An 11824-nucleotide genomic window follows, 5' to 3' on the forward strand; every position below is an offset into this window, starting at 1 on the left:
CTGGGTGGCTTTTGGTTGCTCATCAGGACTAATTCTAGCTGCAGAATTAATTTTTCTAAACAGTCAGCAGAGCCCAAAGCAGCCCCCGTGCTAATGACTGAGTCCGATGGACTCATATGAGATGGTGAGGTGCTCAGAGAGAAAACCACAGCAGCACCGTCGTGGGCAGGGCTGCCCTCTCGGGAGGTGGAGCTCGCTGTCTGGTCATGGCTCTGGCAGAATGAGGGGCATGAGCTTGGGATTGGGAACCCTGGACCCTTCTCATTCTACAGCACGAGGCTCTGAATCAGTGCGAATGTGTTTGCCACCAACCCCGTACAAGCCGTCTGCGCTCACTCACTGTCCCGTGCTTGAGACACAGCCACCATCTACTGAAATTCTGGGGTTTGTCCCACTCGGTTCTGTGATTCTTCCTACCAGTCCTGTGCAGGATGTGTTACGTTGCTCAGTTTGGTGATGAGCCAAAACTTGGCAAGGCCACCGTCTCCCCCAGGATCCCACGGTGCTGGGGATGAGAGCTGAGCCCAGGTCCCCAGTGCCATAGCCATCCCAAGGTCATTCCCCTTGCCACCTTGCCAGCCCCACGGAGTCAGCCCACGCTGGGCTCCGTTCGCACCGTCTCTGCCTCTGAGGGTGTCCAGGCCTTCCCCACTCGCTGCCCCCTCCCCTGAACTTCTGTCTCATCCATGGAAGAATCCCATGGTTTAGTCTTTTAATTCCAGAAGAAATGCAGTTCCCACCCCACAGCCTGCTTATCAGCTCCTGGAGCTGGGCTGGGCATGCCGCCACCTCCTGCTTCCCGGCATCGTTCTCCCTGTTTCTGTGCTGTCAGTAGAGCGTAGCTCTGGGCCTAGAGTACTGTCCCATAAGCACTTGTGAAATTGACTTGAGCCTCTCTGAACTGAATAGGATTGACTTGCAGGCAGCCCTGGCAGAAATGCAGACACCAAACACAGCCAGCTCTGGGCATGACTGTGATTCCCTGTCCCCTGCCTTGCAGGTGCGCTGTGCGGCGGTCTTTGCCCTCGGCACATTTGTGGGCAACTCCGCGGAAAGGACAGACCACTCCACCACCATCGACCACAATGTGGCCATGATGCTGGCCCAGCTGATCAACGATGGGAGCCCCATGGTCCGCAAGGTAGGCAAGCCCCCAGCCCACCCAGTGCCAGCAGGGTGCCCCTGGCTTGTCGCGTGATGCCCAGGTGCTGAGCTGGTGCGGTTCTGCCCATGGCAGTGAGGACTCACGTTCCACCCATGTGCATCATTGTGAGAGCAGACCTTTAAATGTTTGTTAATTCTCTCCAAAATGCGTTTCTTCACCAGATACTCATGTGTTTGCTTCATTTGAAGGCACTTAACAGTCTGCGTCTCCTGGCAGCTTGTATAATAGGCTTCTTCCTGCCCGGCAGCAACACACACACACACATCATCATGATTCACAAGAGCGGCAGCCGCCCACAGATGATGGAGAGGGTGGTAACATGTCCCCTCCCACCCTGTGTCTGTCAGCCATAGACGAAGCAGTCTTATAAGCTTGAGCGTTCACTTACCTGTTTAGATGCAGAAGTGTCACAGACCGTTGTTCAGGGTTCACATTCTGTACAAGGTTGGCTCCACACAGCCTAGATGCCACCACCCTACCCTAGCCAAGAGGGGGCACTGGGGGAAAACACCGTGTTTTATTAGAAAGGCAGGAAAGCAGAACTGCCCTGCCGTGACCACGAGTCCACACTTACCCTCTAGAAACTGGGCTGTACTCTCACATTTCTAGGATGACTGTACTTGAGTCCCTCTTGGAGACTGGGCTTACCAGGAGATGGGGTGTGGTTTATCTGGAGTAGACACCATTGGCTTACTTGGGAGGGACATAATCTGGAGAAGTTTACACCAGCCAGACTCAGAACATGGCGTGGCAGATCTTGTGTTTCCTACTGAAATTCGCATGTCACTAATGTGCCACATTTTCCAATGAGTCTTAGGAATGTGCAGTGGGGTCCTGGTGGTCCCTTGTCATTGGTTCTAACTTATCATTCTCCTGTCATCAGCAGTACATCCGAGCCTTGCTTCCTGAGCCCACACCGAGTCCTACCTTTCCTACGTCACATCCCCTGAGGGGGTGTCGCTGATAGCAGCAGCAAAACAGGGTCTCTTAATGTCTGTTAAGATTCTTTTTAAAGTAAGGAAACCTTTTATGCTTCTTTCCAGAAGCAATTTTAAAAATAGGAAGGGTGTTGAATGTACTGTCTCTCTGGGTTCCCGTGCGGGGAGAGTGGTGTCTGCATTCTCGAAGCCTCGGGGGCCACCCTCAAGTGCATCCTTACATGGGTTGGGCATCTGCTCCTGGCTGGTGCCCCTCACTGCCCCTTTGCCAAGTGTGGGTCCTGGACACTAGAATGCTCAAATGTGACCCTGTCTTTCCCATGGGTGCTCTGGTGTTTACATGCATGCCTGAGGGGCTGCACTAGAACATCGTGGGGTGTCAGGACGCACAGCTGTCTCTGGAGCACTGAGAAGGGCTTCTCTCTTGTCTGTGCATCCACTCCTGGCTTGGCACACACGCACTGCCACATACTGGGCCCCAGAGCATCGCAATAGACGGCAGACTGTCTTCCAGGGGCCCACAGTCTGGTCCAAGAGGCAGATACAAAACTGACAATTAGCTATAGGAAAGCACTTGTAAATGAGCTGCCTCGGAGTGGGGGCCGGAATTCTCTGGGACTTGTCAGAGTGGTGCCTGCCCCACCTCATAGTGGGAAGGGAGGTCAGCAGAGGCTTTGGGAAGAGGCAGCACTTACCCTGGTTAGGGAGCATGAGCAGCAAGTTGCCAGGGCCGTGAGCAGGAAGAGAGCGGGATAAGCATGAGCCACGCGTGGGAAGGTCCCAGGGCAGGACAGACAGTGCTGTGCCCAGGGGCTGCCATCGTCCACGGGCTGCACCATTGAGTGGGCAGGAAGGACAGTGAGGCTGGAGGGTGGTGGATCTTCATGCCCAGGCCCCATGTGTCAGGACAGCGCCTCTGCAAAAGGTGCTTTGGTTCTTGCAGATCTGTTCCAACAAGATCCATTCTTCCAACAAGGATCTCTCGGGTGTCTGCCATGCATCAGGTACCATGTTGGCCACTAGAATGCTCCCTGCCTTTAAGGAGTTTGCGTTCCAGCGGGGAGACAGGCAGCCAGCAACAGGCCAGTTAAGGTGACAAAGTGATGTTTGGAGACAGGGGTGGCAGGAGCTGGAGAAAGAATGCAGCAGGTGGCCTGGGAAGGCCTCAGTGAGGAGGTGATGCTTGGGCACGGATCCGAGAAGGTGAGCTTTCACTCTCCGTACAGGATCCTGTTGCAATTAGCACTGGTTTTCCGTCTCTTCATTAAGAAACATGTGGCGAGATTCTCCAGCATTGTGAGGGGACTAGGGCACAAGCCCGCCAGTCCAGGGGACCGAGCACCTCACAGCTTCACAGGCTTGGGCGTCGCGCCCGTGAGAGCTAACCTGCCTCCTCTTGCCACCTATCCTTTCATGTGGGGCCCCATTGTGACTCAACACTGGGGCTCAGAGCATGGCCGTGGCTGCAGAGAAAGCATGAACAGGTGCCAGTCCACGAGCCACTGTGGGAGCTCACCACCTCGTGGCAGCGTGAGGAAAACAGGCTGTTATAGCTGGTTTTTCACAAAGTGAGTTTTCAATTTAAAAAAGAGTGCATCCATCCTACTTTTTAAATAATAAACGTATCCTTTCCTGGATAAGGTGGTGATGATAGCAGGTAGATTTTTGTTGTTGACTTGTTTAATGAGCTTTCCAGACAAAATGAAAAAGTCAGCAAATTCAAATCAGCTTTCCAGATTATTTTCAACTTCACCGTGTCCATGATGTACAAAATCTGCAAACCACCCAGCAGCCACGCTACCTCATCAGAAGAGCCAGACCGGGGTACAGGCTAGTGACAGCCCCGCGGGTCCTGAGCTGGCTCTCGCTGACTGTAGGCAGAAGGACAGGAACTTCTCAGATGTGTCATCTGTCTTTGATGTTGATTTGTATTTCATAACCACAGACTCATGGGGGTCCCATTCCACTCCATGGCACAGCTCCCAGCCATCCACCTCCCTTCACCACATTTGACTCAAAATGAAGCTGATGAAATGTGTCCGGGGCTGTTTTCCCATCAGTGCTGGCCCTGGGTCTCTGGTGGAGCCACAGGGGAGCACCTTCATGTCTGCAGGTTCACGTCCCTGGAATACTGCTCAGTCCTTCAGGGGCAACAGGGGCTGAGTTGGCACCACATGACTGTGGCTCACAAGATAAACACTAGTAACTTGTTGTTGGAACCATGGAGTGAGAGCAGCTCTCATGGCAGACGAGCAAGGGGCAGAGACAGGGTGGGCTGTGAGCTCCAAGTCCAGATGTGTCATCCCCGCAAGGCGCATGGCCTGACCTTCCGTGTCAGCCACAGAGGAGCAGTGACCTGACTCTCCCCTCGGGGAAGTGCTTGTGCCCAAGCAAGATGCCCCTGGATCCCGAGGACAATTCGCTCATAAGACGGCAGCATCCCTGGGGGAGGGCTCCGCCCACTCAGCAGCCACTTAGGAAGCATGGCCTGGTGCCGGGCCTGTCTGGGCATCGGTGGCCCAACAGCGTGCTGAGCAGGCTCCTCCCTGAGAAATGGCACTTGTAGCTGGGGTGAATGCAGCGTGTCAGGCTGAGTCATGTGTGGAGGAAAAGCACAGCAGGGGGAAGGTGGGACGCATCTGGAGGGAGCCCCTGTGAGGGAGAGGGTGAGGTGGCGATGGAACAGAGGCTGAGTGAGGTGTGAGCGTGATCCAGGGACAGTGGGGCAGCCCTTTCCAGGCAGAGTGGGCAGCACATGCAAAGGCCCAGTGCAGGGGCCGTGTGGGATCAGAGGGTGTGGGAAGAGAGGCAGGAGAAGGGGCGGTTGAGAAGGTGGCCAGGCCAGGTTCATCCCATGCAGTCAGGCAGCCTGGAGGTTTGGAGAAAGGTGGGAAGCTTCTCCCAACCATGAAGGGCTGCCAGATGCCCAGGTAGGACACCCAGGCAAGAGCAGCTGCTAGCGTGGGCTCTGGGGATGGTGCGCACTGTGAAAGCTAAGCTGATGGGACCTGCTCGAGAGGGAGATGGGCACAGAGGAGGGGCAAGTGTGGCCTCGAGGATTTCGATCTGAGCAACAGAAGAGCAGAGTGGCTCCTTACTGAAGTAGGCAAGCATTAAGGTGAGGCCAGAGTTTGACTGGGGGCTCGTGGAGCTTGGAGATAGAGAGCCAAGCGGAAGAGCTGAGTAGACCAGGGGCCATGAGCGTTTGGAGCAGAGGCCACGTCCCTTCTGAGTGAGGCCTCCTCCATAGGCAGGAGGAGGACAATTGCACCTCTGACCAGCGATGGGTCTGCAGACCCAGAAACCTGGCAGTCGGGAGCACACGGGCCACAGGTAAAGTGTCTACACAAGCTAAGGCTCCTGTGTTGGTCCTCCTGCAAAAGCTGAGAGTAAAGGAAGCTTCCATGCTCCAGGGCTGGGCACCATTGCCAGACCTCCTGATACGTCCTACGTGAACAGCCCAAAGAGTGTCAGTACATTTATATTCTGTTGTCAGAGGAAAGCTTGACTTGGGAAGGACTGTCACATGCGAGGGAGAGCCCTTTGCCTGTGCCAGGTGGCCGTGAGACCTGCCATCTCCAGCAGGAAATGCCTTTGCGTGTGAGCCGTGCTCTTGAATAAAGGACTCACCCTAGATGGGCTTCCCTTTATCACAAGGCCCAGACGTAGGTGGTAGTTAATCTGTTTCAGGGCCTGGCACTAGCTTTTTTCACTTTACATCAGAGGGAAAGGGGGAAATCTTGCCTGGAAGAGTCCTGATGGAGTTTACTTTGGTAACACGTCCGTTTCAATGCAGGTGAAGTAGGCCAGGCGCTGGGGCCTAGGACACTGGTTTAGGCCGTTGGGGACAAGAGCCAGACCCGGGTGTTGTCAGTGGCCCTTGGTGCAGTTAGTCTCAGCACCCAGGGGTGGGAAAGGATGGGTGGAGGGTTGTGCCAAGGCTCTAACTGAGCAATAAAGATTTGTGGCTTATGGGCACAAACCAAGAGAGAGGTTGCTGGCTGAATAGAAAGGGACGGCCCAGCAGATGATGGGGTGGGATGAGTTTGAGGTGTGGTGAGCACTCGGGTGGAGATACAGAGCCAGCAGAAAGGCCATCCTGGAATGTGGGGGGCGGGATCCACATTGGGACAGGAGGGGGCCAAGGAGTGCATGAGGTTGGGGTGGGAGAGAGGGTTGAAGGAGAGTAGGGACCCCAGGTGGGATCAGAGGACTCTGGTGGACGCCCGTGCAGAGCCTGGCTCCTCTGGCCACTGCAGAGCCCTCAGCACCTCAGCAGATGTTTACCTGGCCTCCGGGGGGCAGGGAGGGTTCATGTAGCAAGCGAGGGGCTCTCTTGCCGACCTGAACTATCTGCTAATTTAAAAACAGGCAGATAAAGTTGTTGAGACTATCTGGACAGTGGTGGGAAAAAAGAATTACTTTAGATTTTATACACCTACATTCCAGTTATGTTTCCTTGTGACTTAAGGGTCTCCAAGTGCTCGTATTACAGCACCAAACTGTCCCAAAAGAGAGGAAAACTGTACCCATTTCCTTGGACCTGAGGTATTTGGGCCTAAAGATCATGGTTTTTGTTTTTGTTTTTTCCTTTTTTTGTCTTTTTTCGTGACGGGCAACGGATCGCAACCCTCAGTGTTGCGCCCGTACCAGACCGGGACCGGCAATGGGATCGCAACCCTCGGTGTTGCGCCCGCACCTCGCTCAGCCAGTGAGCGGCCGGTCTGTACGTGGGATCCGAACCCTTGGCGGGAGCGCCACTGCACTCCCAGGCGGTGCACTATAGCAGTGCGCCATCGGGCTGGCCCCTAAAGATCATGTTTTAATTATAGAACTTTTCTTGTTCCCTCTTAGGGACTGGAAACTAATATGAGGACACTTCAAAAAGTTTGTGGAGAAATAGGATTAAAAGATAATGTGATTGGGCCGGCCCGGTGGCGCACTGCTACAGTGCGCCGCTTGGGAGCGCGGTGGCGCCTCCCGCTGAGGGTTCGGATCCCACATACAGACCGGTTCCCGCTCACTGGCTGAGCGAGGTGCAGGTGCAACACCGAGGGTTGCGATCCCGTTGCCGGTCCCGGTCCAGTATGGGCGCGACACTGAGGGTTGCGATCCCATTGCCGGTCCCGGTCTGGTACGGGCGCAACACTGAGGGTTGCGATCCGTTACCGGTCACGAAAAAAGACAAAAAGGAAAAAAAAAAAAAAGATAATGTGACTCTTCCGTGAGCTTTTTGAAGTCCCTCACGTGTCTATGAAAGTTTGCATCTGAAAGAAGGAGTGAGCTTCAGTTTGTCCTGTGTGTTCTGCCCTCTGCGTGCTCAGTGTCACGGTATAAATCATAACTGAGAGGCTGTGCAGTGTCTCAGCTTTCTCCTCCGGAGGTGTGTGATTTATTCTCACGTCCTTTTGCAGTGCCCCAGCTGCGCCTTTCCTACCAGGCGGTCAGTAAGGAGATTCGGGCAGGTGTCCTGGGCACGCCTTGGAGGTCCTTCCCCAGCCAGCAGCCCTGTGTCCTGACGACGCTGTGCCTGTTTCGAGGCTCCTGCTCACGCTGGCTGAAAAGGGACAGCCCCTGTTTCTAGACCGATTCCAGAGTTTTGCTTTAACCTTCCTTTTTCCTCCCAGTGACTCACGTGGTTGGTGTGAACGGGCACAGGTCACCGCCGCCACTCCAGTCAGTGAGTGTTGTCCTTCTCGCTCCCGGCAGGAGCTGGTGGTGGCTCTGAGTCACCTCGTCGTTCAGTATGAGAGCAACTTCTGCACCGTGGCCTTGCAGTTCATGGAAGAGGAGAAGAACTACCCCTTGCCGTCTCCAGCCGCCACAGGTATGGCGGCGTCTTCTGCGGACGTGTGCACGTGTCACCCAGCTCACGGCCCTAGCAGGAGCTCAGGCCCTCAGCAGAACAATCCGTGGTCACTCATTTTTGCCAGGTCTACGCTCAGGCCTCTCAGATACCCACCTTGCATGGTCCCTGTTATTCCTGTTTTCTCGGGCATTTAGCAGAACGGAAAGGGGCCACACTGCCCCTCTTACTCTTTTCCTTCCTTTTTACCCTTTTTGGAAATCAAATTCGTGGAAATCTTGAAGGATGGCAAAACTGCAGTGGGGGCTTGCAGAAGAGAGTGTTAGCCGTCTTCCTGCAGTGAGTCACTCAGTCACGTTGTGGTTGGCTCATGTCTCGGTGAGTCATGGCAGGAAGCTCCTTTTCTCACATTTGTCCTTTTTGCTGGAGAATACAATTATCTTTCACATTTTTATTTCATCATCTGGGACTGCCCCCACCCCTAGCACACAGCCCGCTCTGCAGTGAAGAGGGCTCGTGGTCAGTAGGAAGCATTTTTTCTTTTAGTCACTCAGGGAAGGGAGATGAATGAAAACAGCCAGTGGGTAGGGTCCTGCCGGTGTCCCCAAGTGCTACAGGCATCGCTCTGCAGTCCCTTCCAGGGCAGTGGCCAGGTCCCGCATCGCCAAGCACCCGTGTGCACTCAGTGAGGCCACGGTTACCATCCTGTTCCCTGCTGCCTTCTATAATTTGACATTCACAGAGTTACACTCAGTCGTTGCTCTGTTTGGCCCTGTCATGCTGAATTCAACACTCATGTCAGATTCTTCCTGAGCCACGAGGCCCCATCTGTTACATTCATTCCTGTCCAGGTAGCAGCGACTGTCATCCATTGTCATAGCCGCAGTCGATCAGGAAATGCACTGTCCTTCCATCTTGAAGCCCGTCATTAACTCTCTCTTCTGCTTTCCTAGAGGGAGGGAGCTTGACCCCAGTACGAGACAGCCCGTGCACCCCCAGACTTCGCTCTGTGAGTTCCTACGGAAACATCCGAGCTGTCACCACAGCAAGGAGCCTGAACAAATCTTTGCAGAACCTGAGCTTGACGGAAGAATGTGAGACACTGGGAACTGGGTACTTGGGTTGCAAGAGTTTGGGTTTTTATCTCCTAAAACTTCTTATCTCAACAAGTACCACTGTGCCCTACCCCTTTCACTGTCATAAATGCATGTCCTGAAGTCCCATCTGCTCACATGGTCATTAGCCAGTCGCCCTTGAGTCTGTAGTCTTCTTTCCAGACATGAGTGTAGCCAAGAAGTTGTAGTTCTGCAACCAGAATAGCCAGTGGGCACCTCCCAGGCCTTCAGCAAGAGACGTGGGTGCGGCTAGAGACAGCAGCTGCTCTGAGGCCACTGCTCCCTGGCCTCCCAGTGACCCATCATCTCCAGACAGGGAGCCTGGCTCCAGAGGAGTTCGGTGTGTGTGACTGCATGTATGTGCATGTATGGGTGTGGTGGGCTTTCCTCTTTAGAAGGAAATACACATTTCAGTCACATCATTCACTGTAAGACCAAAGGAGGGTCCTTGGAGCCGCACACCGACCTCCTGCCCTACGTGTCTGCAGCCAGCAGCTCAGTGGCATTCTCCCCCGGGAACCTCAGCACCAGCAGCAGTGCCAGCAGCACCCTGGGCAGCCCCGAGAATGAGGAGTACATCCTGTCCTTCGAGACCATTGACAAGATGCGCCGCGTCAGCTCCTACTCCTCCCTCAACTCTCTCATAGGTGAGTCACGGTGGCCCTCACTGTGGCTCTGCCGCCACACGTGTCTTCCCAGTGTTCCAGGATCCTCTGCCCCCAGGACAGCACAAACTGCCCTCGGTGGCAGGTGAGCAGGTGCCGACACTCTCAGCTGAAAAGGAGAGAATAAGAATTAACTGGAGTATGAGGAAGCAAGAGAAACTTTTGCTGTGGGAAGCAGGAAAATTTAATCACTTTTATTCTGACACAGTCTTTCACGGGCCGTCTGGGGACGTGTAGGCTAGTGAGCTGCGTCGTGCAGGAAGGCTGCAGACCCTCCCTGGTCCTTTCGGGAGAGTCGGCCAGTGCTTCTCAACTGGGCTGATGGTGCCCAGGAGACACGCTGGTTGTCCCAGCTGGGCGGGGGGTGGGCTGCTGCGGGCCTCCAGGGGTGTGGCCAGGGCCTGTGGGGTGCAGCTCCACTGCGCCAGCTCTGGTCCCTCAGTGGTGTGTCACTCCCCAGCCGGAGGCTGGAGTTGGAGCTGAGGTTCAGGCATTTCTCTTGTTCTGCCGTGAGTGGTGCATTCCTGGGTCCTGCTGCCAGGATTGCTGTAGAAGACGGGGGAAGTAGGAATTGACTCTATTTTCTCATTGTGTAACTATGTTCATTTTCAAATTGCCAGTAACCGGGTTAGGACTTAACAGGCAAGCCTCCTCTTCTTGTTCTGTCCACCCAGAGTGGTTCACAGACTTTATTTAAAATTTTTTTTAACATTAAGAAACATTTTAGACAGAAATTAAGAGAGACTACATAAGAAACCTCTGTGCGTTTGCCATGTTCCCAACCTGAGGAGTCACGAGGGGCGCTCCAGCCCTCGGGGCCCTTTTCCAGCCCCGCTCCCTCCTGGTCATTACAGTTTTCCTTTCTGTCTGTGAATCCCTGGTGACACACAGCGCCTTGTGGAGGTCTTTAACTTCATGCTAACACCATCACATGATACGTGACCTTGCAAAGCCTGTGCCATTCACTCTGCTTTGGTGTTTGTATTTGTCCTTGGTGGTTGTCCTCTAAGTTTTCTTCGTTCACTTTTACAATCTGCCTCAATTTAATTATCCTTTCTCCCACTGATGGGCAGTAAGACTAGTTCTAATTTCTTCTTTGTTCCTCCTTTTTTGTAAACAAACTCAGGATTTGCCCCCTGCCACCATGGAGCCCCACGTCCAACACTACCTCCCTTGCCCCTGCACCCCAGCTCCGCAGGGTCCTGGGTCCCCGGCCTACCTCATGCCCACCTCCAGCTGGCACCCCCTGCAAAGCTCCTCTCCCAGATATTCCATTTGGAATTCTGATCACATGTCATCGTAAAGGAAACCTTCCCAGCCCCACCCTGATCTTGAGCCGGTCTTCCCCTGTCCTCTGATCTCTGTCCCCTTTTCCTGCTTCACTTTTCTCCTGAGAGCTTTGACCACCACACTTGTTATATGTTTGCTTGTTTACTTGGTGTCCCCTGGAATGTAAGAGCCACGATGCAGGGACTCTGCCTTGACAGCTGCTGTACGCCCCCATCCCACCCACATCCAGTGCCTGGTACACAGTAGGTGCTCAATAAACAAAGTGGGAATGTTCCAGGGGCAAAAGTGCCATAGGAAGGGCACGTGCATCCTCGCCTTCCAGTTCATCTGCAGAGGAGGGCTCTCCACGGGCCGCAGCCGGCATCTGTCCAGTGGGGCAGGGATCCTGCCCCCCACCTGGCCTTTGTGGGCCCTCCGCCTGTCAGGCAGAGCCAGGGGTATCTCTTCTGTTAATTTGCTTTTCCCTTGCTTACAGACAAGTTAAGCTCAGGAGCATTGGCCTTTCACATTTCCACTTTTGTAAACCCCCTGTTAAGTTTTGCCATTGTGTTATTTGTCTCTCCCTCGTTAATTTGTAGGAGTGCATCACAATTCTGGATCCTGACTCACAGTCAAGTACATCCATTGAAGACACATCTTCCAATCTGTGACTATTTATGATGTCTTTCACACCAGACAAGTTTTATGTTTTAATTTATCTTTTTCTTTATAACTTGTGTCTTTGGTGTTTCAAATTTTTCCTTTTCTCAGTGTCTTAAAGGTATTCTCCTATATTTTCTTCATACATTTAAAATTTCTCTTTTTTTGGGCCGGCCCGGTGGCACACTGGAGAGTGCGCTGCTTGG

At 53.8% G+C, this 11824-nt stretch overlaps 1 protein-coding gene across 1 annotated transcript in view; it reads left to right on the forward strand.

The window, feature by feature from the left end:
* Window positions 1–11824, forward strand: part of RPTOR (regulatory associated protein of MTOR, complex 1) — a 181098-nt gene that overhangs the window by 87531 nt on the left and 81743 nt on the right. Inside the window, exons 6-9 of the mRNA XM_008577068.1 lie at window positions 1001–1141; window positions 7813–7930; window positions 8863–9003; window positions 9513–9671. Coding sequence (XP_008575290.1) covers window positions 1001–1141; window positions 7813–7930; window positions 8863–9003; window positions 9513–9671 — 559 coding nt within the window. The remainder of the gene's footprint in view (window positions 1–1000; window positions 1142–7812; window positions 7931–8862; window positions 9004–9512; window positions 9672–11824) is intronic.

This window comes from Galeopterus variegatus, unplaced genomic scaffold (assembly GCF_000696425.1).
Source record: "Galeopterus variegatus unplaced genomic scaffold, G_variegatus-3.0.2 Scaffold1445, whole genome shotgun sequence".
NCBI classification, from domain to species: Eukaryota; Metazoa; Chordata; class Mammalia; order Dermoptera; family Cynocephalidae; genus Galeopterus; species Galeopterus variegatus.